The sequence below is a fragment of the Fusarium sambucinum genome, chromosome I, assembly GCF_050947815.1.
Source record: "Fusarium sambucinum isolate potato_lamoka chromosome I, whole genome shotgun sequence".
NCBI classification, from domain to species: Eukaryota; Fungi; Ascomycota; class Sordariomycetes; order Hypocreales; family Nectriaceae; genus Fusarium; species Fusarium sambucinum.
Genome location: NC_139294.1, coordinates 1,823,189 through 1,844,067, shown reverse-complemented (window position 1 = coordinate 1,844,067; position 20,879 = coordinate 1,823,189). Strand labels below are relative to the sequence as shown.

General features: G+C 48.4%; 5 protein-coding genes across 5 annotated transcripts; 2 read left to right on the top strand and 3 right to left on the bottom strand.

Moving 5' to 3' along the window:
• Positions 1-2,696: 2,696 nt before the first annotated feature.
• FSST1_003341 (TauD/TfdA family dioxygenase) lies at positions 2,697-4,058 on the top strand (the record flags this gene model as incomplete). Its single annotated transcript, XM_083229416.1, has 5 exons — positions 2,697-2,919; positions 2,977-3,207; positions 3,270-3,337; positions 3,388-3,557; positions 3,614-4,058. The coding sequence occupies 5 exons, from the start codon at positions 2,697-2,699 to the stop codon at positions 4,056-4,058; spliced, it is 1,137 nt and encodes a 378-aa protein (XP_083086771.1).
• Positions 4,059-6,773: 2,715 nt separating this feature from the next.
• Positions 6,774-8,810, top strand: FSST1_003340 (histidine phosphatase superfamily; the record flags this gene model as incomplete). Its single annotated transcript, XM_083229415.1, has 6 exons — positions 6,774-7,506; positions 7,564-7,631; positions 7,684-7,745; positions 7,793-7,935; positions 7,990-8,195; positions 8,244-8,810. 6 exons carry the CDS (start codon positions 6,774-6,776, stop codon positions 8,808-8,810), a joined length of 1,779 nt encoding a protein of 592 aa, XP_083086770.1.
• A 545-nt stretch (positions 8,811-9,355) lies between these two features.
• On the bottom strand, positions 9,356-11,030 carry FSST1_003339 (ammonium transporter AmtB-like domain-containing protein; the record flags this gene model as incomplete). Its single annotated transcript, XM_083229414.1, has 3 exons — positions 9,356-9,903; positions 9,958-10,881; positions 10,961-11,030. 3 exons carry the CDS (start codon positions 11,028-11,030, stop codon positions 9,356-9,358), a joined length of 1,542 nt encoding a protein of 513 aa, XP_083086769.1.
• A 4,209-nt stretch (positions 11,031-15,239) lies between these two features.
• On the bottom strand, positions 15,240-17,644 carry FSST1_003338 (uncharacterized protein; the record flags this gene model as incomplete). The annotated part of the gene is made up of 3 exons (XM_083229412.1): positions 15,240-17,237; positions 17,289-17,486; positions 17,561-17,644. The coding sequence occupies 3 exons, from the start codon at positions 17,642-17,644 to the stop codon at positions 15,240-15,242; spliced, it is 2,280 nt and encodes a 759-aa protein (XP_083086768.1).
• Positions 17,645-18,520: 876 nt separating this feature from the next.
• FSST1_003337 (glycoside hydrolase superfamily) lies at positions 18,521-20,032 on the bottom strand (the record flags this gene model as incomplete). The annotated part of the gene is made up of 1 exon (XM_083229411.1): positions 18,521-20,032. One exon carries the CDS (start codon positions 20,030-20,032, stop codon positions 18,521-18,523), a length of 1,512 nt encoding a protein of 503 aa, XP_083086767.1.
• Between the last annotated feature and the right edge of the window lie 847 nt (positions 20,033-20,879).

Sequence of the window (20,879 nt, the reverse complement as noted above, 5' to 3'; positions counted from 1 at the left end):
ACGAGGCGGATTGAAGGTTTATATGCGCCCAAGCTGCCTAGGGATTGGGCATGACGGGACAGGTGCCGGACGGGCCGGGCCTGTTCGGCGGCGCCTGGAAGGAATCCGGACCACAGATGTATTATGATATGCTTTGTTCTAGTTTGGTCTTGTTGGTTTCGGTCTGCCAAGGTCAAGTCGGGTTGTCTGTTGATGTAGCACGATGTTCTGTTGGTGTTGTGTATCGATCGGCTCGGGAAGCAAGAAATGGGAGAGGGAAAGGATAGGGGAGGAGAGGAGAGAAGATGGTCTAACGAACAAAGAGATTGAAAGAGATTGAATCGACAAGGGGAAAGGAGAAGAAGAAATCGAATGAATTACACAGTTATCCCTTGCTTTTGCCCTGCCTTGCCCTGTTTTGCCCTGCGTGGTCTGGCCTTTGGGTTCAGTCGGATGCCCATGCGTTCGTTGGGTTTAACCCAATTGTTTGCTACGGGGAATGTTGCTAGGGCCCGAGACACTGAGGCTACTAAAGCGGGTGGCAACACATAGTTCCCCCCAACCAATGACGTTAGAGAACACAATAGGTAAGTTTGAACTACATATGTTTAGAGGATTATCGTTTGATTGACTGCCGAGTTTTGGTCTACTCTAACTCCTACTTGACGGAAGACTTGGGATATTGCGAAGTACATCATGCGAAAGATAGCAAGTGGCAGGCTGACGAAGGGTCAGGTAGCCACAGATTAGTACTAAGTCTCAATACTAGCCTAGGGCGCCAATGCGGACCGCAGACAGCTGAGAGAACTATTTTCCCAACGGCACCTAAAATTAAACAAACAGTCGACTATTCACGCGTTCCTGGATATGAAGTAGTCTACCTAGTGTCGTGGTCTTGCAAGGGAGTGGTAACACGAAGAGGATCATCACGCCCTGACCGTTCCCCGTGCTACGTGGGTTCCCAATGGATTGCACTGTACTGGAGTTCGTGAGTTTTTTTAGCTGGTGTTTTGCTTTTTCTTCTTCTAAAAACACCAATTTGGTGCCAACCCATGCTAGTAAGGAACCCAACCGCAAGCTCCTATTTTTCTAGATACCTTTCTTTTCTTTTGCCTTTCTTTCCTTCTTTTTTGACCCATCTCATCCGTCGAGGGGGGCCTTGACCGTTTTCTCGAGGAATGAGAGAACCCGCCCTTGGTTACAGTACTCTCGTGACTCGTCCCATTTCATTTCATCTCGTCTCATCTCGTCTCCTGTTTCTTGGTCTAATCCATCGATTCCGCTTGCACTGTGCTTAGTGCACGTACATAGTCATCAAGGTTATCTATGTACTAATGCAGAGTTAATGTTACTACCCAGGTCATTGAGCAACCAGTTACAGGCACAAAAGACACAAAGGCTTTAATGGAACCAGCGGTATGGCTTTTCCTCGTTTGCTCCTGCCATTTCCCATTCATGAGGTAACTTGATAGGTAATGTTACCTACCTGCTACCTATAACATATCGACTGTACCTGGCAGTCTGAGTACCAGGTAGATGGCCTTTCCAGGGGTACCATGATATACCCCAGGTAACTCTGGAAATACCGACCGCCTAGTTCAGCCAAGCCATGGTAGACAAGCGTGTACCCGCGATGCTGGGTTCGCAACCCATGTCTCCCGCAGCGTATCTGCAACCTTCCACGAGTGAGCACCGGTAGGCATGTAGCCGATCGAACAGCCAGGTACTCAAGCAGGTACGGAGTAGGTACCCAGTCTGCATCCTCCAACAAGCCCCTGGTCACGTTTATCTGAGGTTGTTACTGGGAAGACACGAAACCGCCGTAACCGGGAAACAACAAAGAAAGAAGAAATTTCTTCCTTCTCAACGAAAATTCTCTTCTCTTCTCCTCGTCATAGAATACCATGTTAACGGGAAGAAAGAAAGGGGGAGGTTGCAAGTAGCCGTGTCGTTTCACATCCTTCCTCACTTGAGCCGCTTCAGATGTCCGATCTTTAGTACAAACTACTTCGCAGCAAGGGCCATTGGGGATTCTCTATACACTTCAGAAAAGCTATAATACTAGCATCCACTGCTAGTCTAAACGTTCTTTGATCTACAACCTCAACCTTGACCTCATCCCAGTCTGTGTACATCACAAGACCATTTCTCGGTTCCATCTGCCGACTTCTATAAACTACTTATACGGCAGTATCTGTCGATATCTCCTCCCCTTCATTGGTTATCAGTTTCTCATCCATCTACCTCCTGTGCTCCTTCCTACTTTACAAACGGTTCACATACCTTCCTTCACATCTTCTCGGCTGTAAGTCGCGCTTTCCTTTCGAGGAGTCGAGAGTTTCGAAACGCCTCCAACGTCACTTTTGCACTTGCCACGATAGTTCAACGTTCCTTTTTGTTATGTCCTTCCTTGCTCCAGTCGACCAAGACATTTAAACAAGCACTTCGCTCTCCAGTTTCATTCCTCAATCTCTTCTTGTTCATCACTCTTATACTCCATCCATACCTACTACGATCCCGATTATCCATCATCTTTGATATCAACTTTCATTCTACCTCTTGTCTTACACACTGCCAGATACCAGCCCGTGCCCATTCCCCAACCATCTACACTGCTTATTTCCTCGCCCGTGGAACAGTCTGGCTTATACAAACAGTTCAGTACCGAGACGTCCTCCACAGAGAACCACTAGCAATCCTCCCCAGGAACCACCATCATGACATCTCTCATGCCTAGGCCCGGACGGGCCGCCGTTGAACTAGCTCCTTGTGCCACCCGCGTGGTAGATGCGCCGGCTGGGATCCCCGAAGGATGGCCCAAATCACTACATGTATCTATGGCATGGTCCGGTACTCAGTTCAAAGATGAATCGGAGTACATCTTGACTTTGACCGAGACGCAAATACAGGAAGCCGAACTGGCTCTGCAGCACTTCAAAGGTACTTTCCTTGAGCCTCCCCTTTTGTGGCGTCCGGGATGTGGCTTACACTAAATAGCATTGGGTCTCGATGGGGATTGTGTTTCCCGAGACAATTTCCCCCTTCCTACTTTGGGATCTCTCCTGGATCGAGTTCGCCAAGACGTCCATCAAGGCAAGGGCTTCGGTGTCATTCGTGGCCTAGACCCGCAGAAGTACTCCGTCGAGGATCTGACTGTGCTTTATCTCGGTATCCAGTCGTACATCGCAAGCTGCCACGGCCGCCAGGACCGAAAAGGCAACATGCTTGGTAAGTGTTCATTATTTGAAAACTGACATTTTTTGTCCTTGGCTTTACTAACTTGCTTCCAGTTCACATCGTTGCCGACAACTCTTCGAAGCTCAAGGCTGGTCATCATCGTCATTCCACCTCCCCCATTGTTAGTACATGCACCTGCCATCAATGCAATTACGCTAACTTGCATTCCAGACTTTCCACAATGAGGAAGCCGGCGACATCGTGAGCTGGCTCACTCGAAACACGGCCGTGTCAGGAGGCAAATGCATCATCGCATCGGCCTACACCGTCTACAATGTTCTTGCCGCCAGTCGCCCTGACATGATCCGCACACTGTCTCGCTCTGACTGGCCGTTCGCCCTGTAAGTTATGTCAATCATATACGAAAAGCAGATCAACTGACTTGTCGCTGGGATAGGCCCCGCTTCCAATGCCGCCCTGTTCTCTTCCACCACGATGGGAGAGTGATTATGAACTTTGGGCGAGTGGCCCTGACAGGGAACGCGGTTCACCCACGGTCCAGCAACCTCCCCACTATTACTCCACGTCAAATGGAAGCTTTGGACTCCATTGAGAACATTGCCAAAGCGACTCAACTGGAGATTAGCACCCGGCCAGGTGACATGCACTTCATCAACAACCTCACAGTCTTGCATCGTCGTGAAGGTTTCGTCAATGGCGAAGCTGCTTCGGAGCGTCGTCACTTGGTGCGCATGAGACTTCGTGACAATGAATTGGGATGGAACCTTCCCATGGACCTGAGACGGGAGTGGGATGATGCTTTCAACGAGGACGCCCCCAAGATCTGGCACATTGAACCCATGCCGGATGGCTTCTTTCCCCTCAGGTCTCAGGCCAATTGAGGTTGGGTTTGCGACCAACACAATTGTGGGGAGAACAGAGAATGTATACACATACATGATCACAACTCGGCAAACATGACGAGGTTATCGAACGCTCGTCGGTATTGGAATAAAGGCGCACAAGAAAGGCAAGGGGTAATATGGGGGTAATGGAAGCGGCGCTAAAAGTTATGCTACAGGGTCATCATTCGGGTGTTGAGTATGTTTTTATTTGGTGTCACGGTCGGGGAAAAGCAACGGACATTGTTTTCTTGTCTTTGGGGCGAACCTGGCTATTGGTATCTGCTTTACGTTGGCAAAGGGCAAAGGGCAAAGGAGAAGTAATAGCTTTATCGGAAGTCTGTATTAAACAAATCCCTATGAATAGGTGAATATATGGAGTCGCATGCAAAGATCGATGGATGTTCAGGAACCAGGAGCTGTCAAAAGTGAGATCTAATAAGTAACAGGGGTAAAGTAAATCAGCCCCAATGCGACCCAGCTGGCGCTGACCCATGTCGGCTCTAACTTGGCTCATATCAAAAGTGTCAGGTGTTTACGGGTCTGCGCCCGCGAATAGTGTCATAGGTCTGCACAGAGTGCATGGAGTAGTTTACGATCGGCAAAAGAGTGTCGAGATGGCTGAGGGCGAAACTTGTCCAAGCAATGACATGTCATGTTATTGAGAAACTAGCTAGCATCGATGAGACACACTAGAACGGCGATGAGATCAGAGACATGCGAGAAGTGATAAGGTATCAAATCAATTGTCTATCCCTAGCCACAATCAGGTCAGGCGAGATTTAGAATGAGGATGAGGCTGGCGGAAAGTTGGCAGGGGCATAAGCTGGAGCTGCAGCTGCAGCTGGAGCTTGGGGCTGGAGCTGGAGCTGGGACGTTGGGGTCTACGTACTATGTAATGATAGACTGGTGATCACGGTGTGGTGGCAGGGATGTTTGTTCGCAAGGGTGTGTTTGGTGGTAACCAATCCGAGAGGCTACCATCAGAAAAGATGTGGCTTCCGTCGATGAAAGTTGGGTGACACAAGATGAGCGTTGGCAAGGGTTTCAGATGTAAAGATGCATTAGGTGGAGGGAGATTTGGAATGACCGATGAATGAGTTGTCCAAGTATTCAATATAACATGCATCGAGTTTCAAATGATTGGTTGAGTTATGAGAGTGAGGCAGCAGATACGATGAAACCATTGGTGTCAGAGTTGCACTTTTGCAGTCGTTATTTACCTGCATGAACTTTACTAAATGGGCAAGTCTACTGTTAAACAGCAGCAAGGACAAAGCGAACTAGAAAAAAAGCCCCGTGAGAATCGACCAGATTATGCTATTGCTTTTTAAAAGAGCTTGTGTTGCGTTACTTGCTTTGTATCTCCCCGTTGTCTCTCAAACTCACTCCCTGTCCAATAGTTGCTTCTTTCTTCACTTTCACCTGGCACGAGACGAGGGTCTCTCTTTTCTCGAAACCAACTCTATCACTGCACTGTGCTATAATACTGTTACTGAAGCGGGCAGATAATGGCGGTCAAGACCAAGGTTATGGTCGATGACGAAGGGACAAGACGATTTATGATGATCCAAGGGAGAGTGGCGCGGTCGTTGTCAAATGTTCCAAGGCATCGTCAAAACGATAAGTTGGTGGGGAAACAGGTTGATACAAGACATTTTCTCTTATCAAACAACGAATTATAGTCCACGGAGCAACTCCAGGCATCAATTGTGGCTTGACAACCAGCATTGAGCAAGTTTCGCAGGGAGACATAAGGATAATCGTGACCGTGATGAAAGCACTGTTTAAACAGAATAATATATATGACGAGACGAGAATAGAAACTTGAATGCATAGGTATCAAAATGACGAGACGGTGAGTAAGTACATAATACATACGGATACTTAGTGGAGAGAAGAGACAACTGCCTCAGACGAGATGGATGGACCTAGATTGAATGCCTGGTGGAAACGAAACAGTCTATCCCATCTGCACCGCCTTACCTGAAAGATGATCACGGGAGCGGCGGCACTGGTTAACTGGCACTGGCGGCTGCGCCTGGAACGTTAAGCGAGCCCCACTGATACGTTAACTGAATACAGTGTTTATACAGTGTGCATATCTGGCGTTCTTCTCACCGGTTCCCAACGCCTGGCAGGTACGCTAGAACAAGTCCCTCGTTAGCGTCACGAGCAGCTGGAGATCATGGCCCCAGCAGACTTGGCCCCTGTCTTGCTAAGGCAAGGCACCTGTGGAAGCTTTAGGATCAGGTATGCTTGCAAGGGGTGCACAGTGCTGGGAAGAGAACCCAATTGGCCACCTTCCCCTTACCGTACTCCTTCTTCGTCCCCAATCTCAAACGCGCAGGGGATCGGTTTTCGAGGCTTCCATCTTCCAATCTTGAAAGAAGCATCATCAATCAGCATCAAACTCCAATCCCGAGCCGCATCAAGAGTTGACGCATCTCGGACCCATTCTTTTTTCTTCTTCCACTCCTTTCGCCCTTTCCTTCTAATTTCCAGGGCCTGGATTTCAGCATTGTTTCACTGTCGGCCTGCTACTGTCAAGTCAAGTCAAGCCTACAGTATCTTGCCTCCACTGTGTCAAAGGGGTACATCACTCGTAACCTATGCTGGTCGTAGAGGGCGTTAGTTGAGACAAAGCACAGCGATTACCACGCATCGCATTACAGCTCAATACTTCCATCACAAACGCCCCGGCTTCGTCTCATTATGGCCGCAGCTTCAGGGTTGCTCAAGGGAAAGGCTGGTTCTGGTTCTGCAGGATACCAGCCAGTTTATCAAGATGAAGGCGATGGACACGATGAGGGTCATCCGGCACCCTACGTCCAGCCAATTGCTCCCCGGGGTCCAACGCGAACCTACCGCAATATGGTGATCATTCTCTCGGGCCTTGTCGTCATCCTCATGGCCATGAACCTCTACCTCAGTCTTCCTTTGGCCTTTAGTTCCGCCTCCGGCTCATGTCCGGGTGACCCACCCCGAGTGCCCCAGTATTTCCAGACATCGCCGAACCTATGGCCCGGTGTGACGGAGACTGGCAAGCCGGCTTTCATGGCCCAGACTCATGTCTTCGAGCCCACGGCTACTTTTGTCCCTAATGATCCGCTACAGACTTCCATCCCCATAGAGGGTATGAAAGAGGGTAACCGCAGCATCTTCCAGATGATGGGTTACCTAAGTCCCTATTCTCCCTCCACCGGTTTCGGTGTTGATGAATATCCTATTCCTCCAGGTGCAGAGATTGTTCAAGTCCAGATGCTGTCTCGTCACGGCGCCCGTTACCCAACCCCTGGTGCAAATGTTGCAACCCTCGGTGAACGTCTCGCGAATGCTTCAGCGAGTCTCAAGACCACCGGAACCTTAGAGTTTCTCAACGATTGGAAGTATGAGCTTGGTAAGGCGATCCTAGTGCCGAGAGGTCGCCAGGAGCTTTTTGAGTCTGGTAAGAGATGATGATTCCAGAATTGCAGCGTGGATGTCAGTTAACATTGGACCACAGGTATCTTGCACAGCTACATGTATGGTAGCTTGTACAATCCCCAGAGCAAGCTTATTGTCAGAACCACCGTATGTTGTGTTATATATAATTATATTGTGTCGATGAGCTAACTCTTCATAGACACAAGATCGTATGCTCAAGTCTGCCGAGAATTGGATGGCTGGATTCTTCGGCCTCGAGTGGTAAGTCATGTTCCACGAAACAACTCACAGAATACTGACGCCAGTAGGACCAACAATGCCACCATTGAAGTCATCATTGAAGCCCCTGGTTTCAACAACTCACTCGCCGGCAGTCTCAATTGCCCTAACGCAAACAAGGCGGACTATGTGACCCCTGTGGCGGCATGGTATGAGAAGTACTTGAAGGATGGTATGTCACAAGTGAAGACTATAACTCTGAGATAAACCCTGACAGATAAAATAGCGACCGATCGATTCAACAACGTGACCGAAGGCTTCACCTGGACTGCAGCGGACGTTTGGGCTGCACAGAATATGTGTCCTTACGAGACTGTCGCATATGGCTTCAGTAGATTCTGTGACCTCTTTACTTATGAGGAGTGGGAACACTTTGGCTACTCAATTGATCTGGGATTTTCTTCCGGAGCCGGGTTCCAGAGCCCTATCGGCGTATGTACACTCTTCCACTCATATGGGCATTGCTAACCATTGATACAGAGAGCAACCGGTCTTGGCTACCAGCAAGAGGTTATTGCGCGTCTCAAGAACCACACCCTTGGTTACTCTGGCTCGCAGATCAACACCACTCTGGATGGCATGACAGAGACATTCCCTCTGAACCAAAGCCTCTACTTTGACTTTTCTCACGACACCAACATCATCTCTATTCTGACAGCTTTCGGTTTCCGCCAGTTCGCCGAGGATCTTCCCACCGATAAGTACCCTGGCGACCACGAATTTGTCGTCTCCAAGATTACACCCTTCGGTGCCCGTCTAGATATCGAGATCATCAAGGCACCCCAGCCTGTCTCGCCGGATAGGGATGGCTACCAGGAAGGCAAGGAGACCAAGTACATTCACTTTGTGCTCAACCAGCGAACTGTACCCCTGGGTAAGAGTTTCCCAGAGTGCGATGTCAACCGAAAGGACGGCTGGTGCGAGCTTGACACGTTCCTCGAGGTTCAGGACAAGATGGTCGAAAAGGCGCAGTTTGATTACTCTTGCTTTGGGGATTACCCGGCGCCGCCGTATGGTAAAGTTGCTGATGGAGTGCCACCATCATAAACCATATTGTGTCATTTACAGTGAAAGCATATAGGATATCATTTAGAGTTTGTAGATGGACACGGTACCATTGAGTTATGGACTTGTCATTTATTTATCTTGTCGTGGGATTTAACATAGCACGGAATTGATATAGAGACACGCCAGGATATTTAATGTTATGTTTTCTGGTAGAGGAAACAAGTCATCATGCGATATACATTTCAATCGTAATGTTCACAATGCACTCAAGAGATATGAAAGTATGAAGAAATGATCTGATTCAGTGACTATCTGTAATATCAGATTGCAGGATTATATGTACGTATCCAATGACCTGTGTCGCTTTTCCCAAGCCATACACATCTACCGCCGGGTATTCAAAACAATAAAGGCATATATACGTCGACGAGTAGACCAACCCTTAACGCCACTGCCTGCTACTCCCAGTATCCCAAAGTATAATCAAAAACAAAAAAAGAAGTTGCTCCCGTGACAAATAAAACTCTCTATATCAAACAAACAAGGCTAACCGACTCGCAAAGACAAGGTTGCAAATTGCAACTTTAAGCATGCTTCTCGTTGATGACCGCGTCGGGCGCAATAACATCTGGTGTGTTGAGAGAAGGAGTCTTGCGGGCGTCATCTGACTCGCTGGGGTTCATCATGGACTGGTGCTCATGGATACCATGAGTGGGCTCAAGGACGTCACCATCCTCAGCGGGCTCACCACGCTGGGGACTCCAGGCAAGGAAGTCTCGGCGAACCTCAACGTAATCGTAGGAGAACTCGCCATGCTGGTCATCGTCCATACCAAGGAGTTCGGCCTCCTCGGAAGCACGGAGCTTAAGACCAGGGATGAGGTCAATGATCTTGGCAATGATGGCTGACATGACAAAGGCGTAGGCAGAAGCACCAACAATAGCAGCGATTTGCCAGCCGATGACAACGTAGTTGCCATCCATGAAACCACCCATGACACCAGTGTTGACACCGTCGAGGCCGATGATGGAGCCGCGAGCGAAGAAAGCGTTGAAGATGAGACCGACGATACCGCCAACACCGTGCTCAGCGAAGACATCGAGAGAGTCGTCAATTCGGATGAGGAACTTGACTGTAAGATATGGTTAGTCGCTGTGGCAAAATATGTATTGATGAGTTGACTTACTCTTGGTGGCAAAGTTACAGGCGACACCAGCAACAACACCGAGAATGATACTGGCCCAGGGGTCGATGAAACCAGAGGCAGGAGTGGCAGCAACGAGACCGGAAATGGTACCAGAGCACCAGCCGACCATGGACCATTTGCGGGCCAGGCGGAAATCGAGAATGCACCAGGTCATGGCGGCGAACATGGCAGTGAGGCAAGAGTTCCAGCAAGCCATAACAGCACGGAGGTTGGCACCGAAGGAAGAGCCACCGTTGAAGCCGAGCCAGCCAAACCAGAGGAAGATGGTACCGAGGGTGATCAACGAGATGTTGTGAGGGCGGAAGTTCATCATCATCTTCTCGTTACGGCGGCCAAGAACCCAGGAGTAGGCAAGAGCAGACATACCAGAGCCGATCTCGACGGGAACACCACCGGCGTAGTCGAGAACACCGTTAACGAAACCCCAACCATTGGGGTTCCAGACCCAGTAGGCAAGAGGGCAGTAAACGAGAGTAGCCCAGAAGAAGATGAAGACCATGCTAGGAATGACACGGCCACGTTCAGCAACAGCACCAATGGTAAGAGCAGCAGTGACAGCGCAGAACATCATCTGGTAGAAAGAGTATAGAAGAGCTGGGATGAGAGCTGATCCGACCGAAGGAGCACCCCAAACGTGTCTGAGACCGAAGTGCTTGAGATCGCCGATGAAAGGGTTGTTGGAAGTTGTGGAAAAGGCGAGAGAGAAACCCCAGAAATACCACTGGAAGACGATGACGGAAAAGGACATCATGACGACCCAGAGCATGGAAAGGGCCGACTTTCTTCGAGCAAGACCGGAGTAGAGAAAGGCGATACCGGGAACCATGAGAAGGACGAGACAGGCTGAGACGAGAATGAAGGCCTGGTCACCAGATTGGTACCATTGGTTGAGGTTTTCGGTAGCTGGAGGAGAATCATGTTAGTATTTGCTTTGCAGTGACATCCCGAAGCCGTGATGCTGTTATTGTAAGTGAAAACATACTGGAATCACCACCAAGCTCCTCGTTGGTGCCATTGAAAGGCGTTGGGGGTCCGGGGACAACGTAAGACATGTTGGGTTATCGTATATCAAGTGTCGTCGGGCTTCGTTTCGTATATTCGGATGATGTTTGATAGTAAAAGATGTCGAGAAGATGAGGGTCGATGAGATTAAAGTAGTCCTTCTCGGTTCGGCTGGCGAAGAAGGTATAATCCAGTGAGTGATAAGAGAGACCGGATGAGGAAGGAAAGTTCCACCAATTCTAGGAAGGTATGGAAGTAACCTAGTTGGAATAGAAAACGGAACTGAATATGGAGAATAGAGACGAGGGGAGAGAGGAAGGATCTGAGACGGGGAAAGACTTTAATATATTTGTTCAAGGTACTATATCAACCGTATCTAAGGTAGACATCCTAGGCCCATTCTCCACGAGCCAAAAAGAAAAAAATGTGTGCCATGGGATGGGATGGGGGGGACAGTCCAATCTGCTGCAGATCTTGCTTGTACCCAAGATAGAGGCGCGATGCATTGGATTCGAGACAATAGATAGCAGCTGGGCTGGGGGAGGGAGATAGAGATTAGCTAGAGACAGGGCATGTCATGGCATGGCATCCATGGGCAAGCCGCATAGATAGCACGGTACGTACTGGCAACCCAGCATTTCACAGGGCTGTACAGCACCTGTTTAGTCGCTGTGATACCGCCAGCAGTTGATCTGACTCCCGCTAGATACAGCGCGTAGTAACCAAATGGACTCATAAAATTGATATCTTTATCGGTACGTACCGAGTTGTTGATAGAGATAAAGATAGCGGCAGGTACAGTACCGACCCTAGCTTCTTCAACGCTTATACATTTTGAGTAAAGCGTCTACTATGTCGACTCCTCTTTGAGCGCCGTTCTCGGCTGGTTCCTGGGATTCCCAGATCGGAAGAACACCCCTGCTCTGTCTTTGGTCTTGTCTTGCCGGACAGAGTCCGTTCGTAGAAGACGCCCTCACGAAGAAGATTGAGGCTTTGAGGCATTGCCTGAAGAAAGGAGGAAGCTTATTCTGCATGAATGGTCACTCAATTTCTTATATAAATATACTCACAGAATAATAAAAACAAAATAGGTCACACAGATTATCCTTCATGTCTGGTGTAATGCCCGTACAACCAACTAACTTACTATGAATGGGGGCTGGCTGTCTTCTTGGGCATCAGCACAAAACAAGGGTGTGCATGAAAACCTGAATATTCCAATTCATTGGATCAAGAGAACCTGGGGGCAGAGAATGAGGAAATCCTCCTCCGAAGAAAAAAAGACGGGAATTAAAACGCGATTTCTTTCCCCCTGGAGACCTGGGGTTTCGTTTGGCACACGCCATTGACGCGCGATATCATGGAGACAGACAAAGCGTGGGGTTTTCTGGTCCCCAAGACAAGGCCTTGTCGTGCTTTGACAGATTGTTTGCTGTTTGAGCATCAAAGATTATCGGGCAACAGAAAAGCAGGGTTGTGTCTGTGTCTGCTCTGTAATCAAGGGTAACAATAAATCTCAAACTTTGTCACTGGGCAGACATGGATAAGAAAACTCAACTCGGATCATGTACCTAGATAGACATGGCGCCGAAATTTGTATACTCACTACTGTGATTGAAAGCTGAAAAAGCTGCTCTGATGATGTATATTACCTGGATTGATGCGAGACCCTCGCCGTTGTCGGTTCACTATGTCCGGTTTCTCGCCATCATGACGATGAAAATTGTTTTACTATAGCGAAATAGTTAAAAACGAGTGGATCAACAAGAATAAAACGGGCATCTTGATCGGAAACTACTGTAATCGTGGGTTACTGATCGTCGTCCGTAAATGCGGAGAGGAAACCCAACGAGAGACCAGGGATGGGGGGGAGACTAAGCTGTAAAGATTATTCCATTACGGCGGACAATGTGTAAAGACGTTTGATTGCATTACTACCTTAAAACTCCATGCCATGCCATGTGCTTGGCCATACTGTCAGATCAGAACCAGATTGATTTGGGCTTCAGGCCCAGCTCCAGCTTCAGCTCGAAGGATGCAATGAATCTCTTTTGAACATAGGATCTGGGCCGATAGATTTTGTCTTCTCAGCTCTGTCTCTATCATAAATAATGCGTCTCTGTAAGATATCAAAATCATCTTAGTAACAGACTTGGCGAGATATCAACACAAGAGGCTGCAACCACCACCATCGGCTTGGCTTCTTGGCTATTTTGGCCTACACACTTCAGCTCTCACCAGGAACACGGGTTTCATTCTGAAGCAAAAGTAAAATAACTCTAGTTAACCTTGTTATTATTGATTGACTGACCTGTCTCACACGTGAAGAAGAACGCCACCGTCTTGTGCGCATCATCTTGTTTATTTTCACTGTAGTGAATCACACTCGCTGGCGTCATCCAGATAAGAGAATTTGATGCCTGTCATTGGCCCCCAAGTCTCGGGAGCCGTCCTAAACGAGCCGTCCGTCTAAAGTGAGGTGCAGCTCTTTGATGTGAGCTTTTACTTTAATTTAGTTTCTTATCAGAACAAGATGATTGCTGTCGTTGGTTTTTTGTGGGGGGAGGCTGTGGCATTCTCGGTATAGTGCCGTAACCACTAAAACTAAAAAAGAAAAGGTACGTATCCTCAATTCGTGTGAGTAAAAGTGTTGTTTAATGAGAACATGGGTCGATTGCTAAAATCATGGACACATAATAATTCATCAACCAATCATATATATCTAGTCTTTCCCAGCTAGCCGGGCATGCACATCCGTACAAGTACCTTGTTATTTATTTTTGAAACATCATTTCAATGATTGATTGATTGTTATCAAGCTAAATGTGAATATATCCAGCTGTGTTTCTGTATACGGAGTACCTCAGCAGTCATCATGCAACGAATCCACCCCCATGCCTTTCTTATTTTAATTCTTATTTAAATTCTTATTCTGTACCTGAGAGCCCAATCGCAACCCAAAGTCGAAACGCTTACAGTGACACGGCACGACACTCAGCTTACATCTTTATAAATCTTGGCAGTTGCCCTGCATCTGCATCGTGGGTGTGAAAGCTTGGCTCGACTCCCTTGTATTCCGGGGCATCCCGGCACATCGGGAGGCGGATCCTCTCTTCCGTACCGTTAATTCGGACGTATTTTGGGGCCGCTCCGAATTTGATGCCGGCACTTTACAGAGTCCAAACCTCGGCTTTAACACGGATCCAGTCAGTTTTGTACTATTATCTCGGTGAGGCCGTTCACTAGAATATCAATATCCATGACACTTTCCATTAGCAGTGAGCCTCATTTTCGGAACCTGATCATTCCTCTTCACAAGATTCCCTCATCGACACATCTTCTTCATGACGTCTCCCATAAACTGGCAGGACTTCAATGTCCAGCTTCTATCCCCAGGTTTTAACTTTAACCTATCCAATCACACTCACTCTTTACAACTTGATCAGACATGATTTTCTCCGTCTTATCTGCCCTTGCAGCATCTTAACCAATCAAGAGTCAGCCTGTCATCAAATCAACACAAATTGCACTTGGTCATGTCCTAGAATCTGCCAGCTCCCACACGCCCTTTTCCTACTGCCGTAGCTATCTTTACTACCGTCACTCCTCTTCTAGAAGACTTTCTGCGTCTTGTCCTTCTCCCCGGAACGGATTGCGGGGTGGCTCTGCCTCGTCCCGCCGACCCGGAACCCCGAGATACGGATGCATACATACTCAAGGTGAGATGAAGCAACGAACTAAGAACTGTAAATACAAATTCATAATTGTCACCGCTCCCGAGGCAATTTGACCTCCACCCTTCGCTCCGGTTCTTATTCTTCACCATGGCCAACCAGCCTAGTTCACCCGATAGACATACGGCCTACTACTACTTACGTACGGCGCTTAAGTGATCGATGCTCAAGATAGTAGGAAACTTGAAACCTGAGCTTGGGTGCCGGAAATACAGTCTGATAAGAGCCCGTCATAAATGGCATAAATTGACTAAATTATTTCGCCCCTTATGCTGACGGATCGAGTCTTCTGCTCCTCTGGGAGGCGGATGCGCGATTGCGAACTGCTCCGCTCATTCTCCAATTCGCAGTGCATTTACGGTATTTGAGAACTTCAGCTACCCTAAAAGAATAACTGCCATGATAATTGTCCATGACGCCAAAACTCCGGCCTAACATAATGAAGGCACCCGCCGGGTATCGATGAACCAGGAGAGTCCTGGGAAGGGAAAGCAACAAAGGGAGTTCGAATCAAAACGCCTGGGATCAGAAAATGCATAACTTGCCCGTTTGCTCCTCCCGTGTCAACTCATAAGACAAGATATCGTGGTTTCGGTAGTGCAGCATCAGCCGATATCGCCGTGGCATTGCTGGTCCTCCACCTCCAACCTTACCTCCGACATCGTCGCCCGTCTGGACTGGACCCAGGGCCATTCCGTGCATAGGTCGCAGGGTTTTGCGATGTTTGGCCTCATCAGATCCCGTCGGTAGCACCCACTCTACTCGAAATCCGTGCTCCCAGGTAATTTCATGGTGCTCGTTAGGACAAGGCTTTCGCGTTAGTGTTATGATCACAACCCGTCCAGTAGGTGACCCAATGGCCATGAGAGAAAGCTCAGGGGCTAAAGCAATCATGTTCAGCCTGCTTGTCGCGTGAAAGTGCCCTCGCAGCCCGACATTTCGAAAGCGTCCAAACGTCAGTACATCGGGACAAACAACTCCGATCTCTGATGGTGAGTTTTCACTTGTCGATCCGGTGAATGAACGCAGCTCGATGTCTTTCTCGTATGTTCGTAGAAGAAACAGCTTCTTCCCAAGATCTGCCAGATGAGCCTGCGGTGTCAAGGGATGTCGGTTATGCTCAGTGGATTTACTATTCCCCAAGAATTTCATCATAGGGATGGTGTCCCGAAGCGTTGGGTATACCGTGTTGTTATGAGGAAAGTATGTCATGTCAAGTTTGAAGGGGTTTGTAATGTCTCCAGAAGCAGCTTCGTTCTTGTCTTCCTTTCCATATTGCCGCCCTTTGAAGTCGTCTTGTTTCAACGTCTCATCCCACGCATACAGGTTATCGGGAAGACTGGCGGCTGACTTTCCATTGCCATGCCCCTGCGCATGGGCTTGAACGTGGTTAATGGCGCTCCAGCCAGTAACCGTGACGGTGGCAGCCTCCGTATCAACTTCAGAGTCCTCGTCCGTATCGCCTTCCTCGTCGCTTTCCTCGGTGTCTTCAAATTCATCCTCGCCTGCAACGTCGCTTCCATCGCTGCCTAATAATCCAGTTCCATCCGGCATCGCAAACCAGGGCTGGAATAAACCCGGCTCCCAAAGAGCCGGGCCAGGGATGGTTGGCACGGCTGTGAGAGGTGGCGGGTTGTCAGGAACCTTGGAGAGGGCATTTCTAATGTTCACCAAAGGTTGCCCGTTGCCCGCTGGAATAATTTCAAGTTGATCTGAAGGTAAACCAAATAGCTCCTCCGTGGTTTTGACTTTCAGGAAATCCCCTTCATTGAGGGCGAATATTCCCCATCCTCTAGACGGAGCGGGATAGAACTCTTCACTCCTTATCAGAGTCTCGGATATGGGTCGGACCTCTACTGGGCCTACGTTCCCTTTCCAGATAGCTGCAAGCCATGCGTTCCCCTTGACATCAACAGCACCGACGCGCTGCGCATTACCCTGACGATCGTCTATGAAACAGACATTGGGGATATTGTCCGCGGCTGAAGGCAATCGGATCACAATTCGCCAATTTCGGGTCCGTGTTTGAATAGCTAGCTGCGTCGTTCGGGATACACTTGTCCTGCGATTCGGGGGGTTCTGGGTCAAGGCAAGGGCGAAGACAACCACTTCGTGACGGTTCGAGCTGACAGCAATTAGACGAGATCTTCGATGCACAGCTAAACCCCAAGCTGATATCCCAACATTCTCATGAAAGAACTCCTTCGGGGCTGTTTGGTTTTTGTGCAACGTATCGGTCGTACCGTGGCCTGTGAAGATCCGTTTCGCAAGGTCCTTGGTGTAAAATGCAACCACGTCGCCATCATCGTAGCACGCAAGGACTATTTCTTCATCGCCAAGGAACCCGATTGTCATATTATTCACGGTATGCGGCCTGGATTCATCGAGTGCACCTCCTACCTCTCGGGCCACACTACTCGCTTTAGGTTTGAGTTGTAGATCAGGTTGACTCGAGAGTGCTTGGCTCGGGGCGGCGCGGGGTCTGTAGACGAATATTCGGCCTTGATATGCAGAGAAGTAGAGCTGGAATTAGCAGTTAGTATCGTAAACACAACAGAGGAGAGATGGTCACACATTGTATACTTGGGAGAGGGCAGTCAGGTTGCCTCTAAACTTCTGCATGGACGGTATTAATCGGTATATAGATCCGCTGTGTCTCTCGTCGTCCGAATCGTTACTAGGCCAAACAAAGGGGACTTCGGAGCTCTGAGGGTGCAGGCCCATGTTCAACCGCTCGCGATCACGGACAGCAGCTTTGGCGCCATCGCCAAACTACTCATTCGCAAAGGAATCGGCATCAGTAAAAGAGACACCCGCACAGGAATCCAAGTTCGCAAGAGACTTACCCTGTCTGTGGCGGTTTGCGCATAGCATTTTCCGACGGATATTGGCTGGAATTTGCGGTTGCCGGGTTGTTGTTGGTTTGCCATCAGCAAAAGTTGACCTTGACTGTAGGGTGAGGAAATAAATGATGTGGGAGCCAGCCTAAAGATGACATAAACTGACTCGCTTATTTCGACTCTTTTGTTCTCAGCAGCCGAGGGTGATACCGATGATATGATCTGATCTGATCTGACCTAATCCGATGTGTCGGAATGTTGTTTATGCAGAAGCTGAGTGAGTGTACAACACAACACGGCCAGGCCAGGCTACCACAGTGCAGGCAAGAGAGGATCTCAGTTATCGGGTGCCTTCTTGGAAGGTCCGGTCCAATGTGAGCGGCTGAATTGAGCGTCGCGGGGTGCGGTGCAACGGCACGTCAGTTCCTTCCTGTTTACGTATATTGTTATCGATAAGCAGCCCGTTTGGTTCGCGTAAACAAATAATCGCTACAAAACGGTTACTGAATCTATCGTCACGATTAACATAAACGGGGACGCATAAACGAGGTATGGGGAATGTGTAAGAAGGTAGGTGAATTCTAAAATCTACAGTTTACCGTTTTAGGGTCCGACAGCGGGACAGGAAATCATTTAGACTAGGTAAACTCTATTTCGATTGTCATTTGATATAACCTACTATCTATAAAGGCAACTGTTGTAGAATCAAACATGTATGTCTTACCACAAATAGTATCTCCAGTGTCTTAGCCCCTAGACATTAGCAGCGAAACATGCAGCAAGTCACGATTATGTTTCTGCAGTGCTCAACTCAGTTAGGCCAACACAACATCGTCCAAATACCACATCAACCTGAATGATATATCCATATAATGTCAATTGCGCTATAAAGGTATATCCTCCAAATCAAAACCATAAATCCATTCCTATTTCATCCATGGTCATCAAGTACATTATTCGACATGCTCAAGCCGCCATGAGCTCCAGCATATCCTTCATCCGGTAATCAAGCACTGGCGTCTTCCAGTCATCCTGCAAAAGACCGTACCTCTCGGTGACATTCCCTTTTGGCTTGCGCGCATTGAGGGCCCAGTATCCGAAATCGGCATCCATCTCTTGCAGGAACCGCGTTAGATGCTGCCAGTAATTTATATCGCCAACTGACGGCTCTACAGGAGCACCAATCTCACCAACCCATACCGGAGCAATCTGCTTCTCAAGAATATAGGCCCAGTTGTGTCGCATTGTCTTTGCAAATGACTTGTAGTCGCGCTGCAGGAATCGACCCTCCCAGCTGCCCCAGCCGGACCACGCGTATACATGTGCGGAGTACACTAACCGATGGGCGACATCTAGCAGAATAGGACGCTTGCAGACGCTGGATAGATCGTTGGAGGATTCAGTACCCTCGACTATGACAAGCCAGTCTCTGTTCATCTGAAGAAGTCGGTTGCCGCATCTTTCAGCAGCTGGTGCCCATTTGGACCACGGCATAGTTCCCCAAAGTCCACGGATCTCATTTCTCAGATCAACGCCAATGACAAGAGGGTTCTTGATATGCGGTAGCATAATCGTCTCCCAATGTTGGATCCATTCTTCCTCGGTCTGTCTTACTCGACAGATAGGACCCAGGTGATCATTGGACCAGCCTGCATCACAAGGGTTGGCACCGCAGCACCATGTTGCGCTGGTGATGTGATTGTTAACGATGACTGCAATACCGGCTTTGGTAAGAGTTCCGACGATGGCGTGGAAGATATCCAAAGCCCGCAAGCCTACCAAATCAGGGTTCGCGCGAAGGTGTTTCTCGTCAACAATTGGGTTTTGAATAACCAACTCATCCGCATAAGGTAGCCTAACACTGTTGAACCCGAGCTTCTTGATGGTTTTGGCGATCTCGTCGCGATGCTGGATATCCAATCCTCCGGTAACGAAGAACTCATCACTCGCGCCGTACCAGTTCACCGATGCCATCTTAAAACGACGGCCGTTGGCGTCAACAATATCCCGACCTTGCGTTCGTAGTGGTAGCGTATAGTTGGTGATTTGAAGATGCTCTGATGACGGAGGCAATGGGTTGTGGCTGAAGCGCTCGCTAGCAGCATCCGGAATCCAACTTTGATGCAGCGCAGTTTCGATATTCCATTGATAGACATAGCCAACTCCGAGGAACAATATTGTCGCAGCGACAAGTATGATGCTACTCGGACTAAGTAGACAACTCCATCTTCGTATTCGTGTGCTAGTTTGTGCTGGTGTATCGATCTTCGTGTTTAGTTTCCCGTCATCGGCAAAATGAACGTGTCGCGCTGGTTTCCTTGTCCTTTTCGAATAGTCTGATTCATCTTGTTTTTGTCCATCTTCTTCTTCAACATTCATGTTCTGCTCAACATCTATCCAATCGCCCAGTAAGCGATCGTGTGAGTCGTCCACCGGCGACGTTGGAGAGCGGGGCCGGTCCCGGAAGGCCGAAAACATGGCTACCACCAAGTTGGCTTTTGGCTTGAGCCTCAAGTCACGTTTCTGGCCGAGCCTTGTTGTTTGATAATTTGGAAGATCCAGTTGTGTCTTTTTCGGCTAGGAAAACTAGTTGATTGATTCTGATATATCCAGAACTTAATCCAGATGCTTTGTCAGAGTTAAGTTGCAATGTCTCAAGTTGCTGTTATTTGTAGACAACCTAGTGGTGAAAAGGAGCACAGTAGAAGAGGTCAGGTTAAATAAAGATAAAGTCTAGCATTATGACGGCTGCTCGGGGCCTATTTATTATGCGTTGAGCTCACTCACCGCGTAGTCATATAGCACTGCAAAGTAATGATTAACATATTACATATCGATCAATCCGATTGCCAAGTCTTCAAGGTAGTCTTATCTTCCGGCTCATCCGGAATAGAATGCATGGCGTTGTGACTAAGAGAGCGTGGTTGATGGAGACTGGCCGTCAACTCACGCGACACGACATTGGATAGAAACCTCAATTTCGTCATTGCCCGAGCTTGGGCTTATTCATTGGTTAATCGGCACGCTGCATAGAGAAATCTCTTCTTGGTAGTGTATAATATTATAACTTGATATCTTATGATTAAGTAATTGACTGTTATGATATTCTATAAAGATGCCACTATTCGGCACGTTAAAGTATTCAGGCGGATGGGATGTCAGATGTTGGACGCATGGCGATCCTTGGCGTTTCGAGAAATCCCCGAATTCGAACACGATGATTCGTTCTCGGCCTCTGCCATCGCTTCTTTGCTTCCTAAATCCGCAACTTCCGGCGCGTTGCAACACATGGGCATGATTCAGGTCGACTAGTATTCACAGTCAT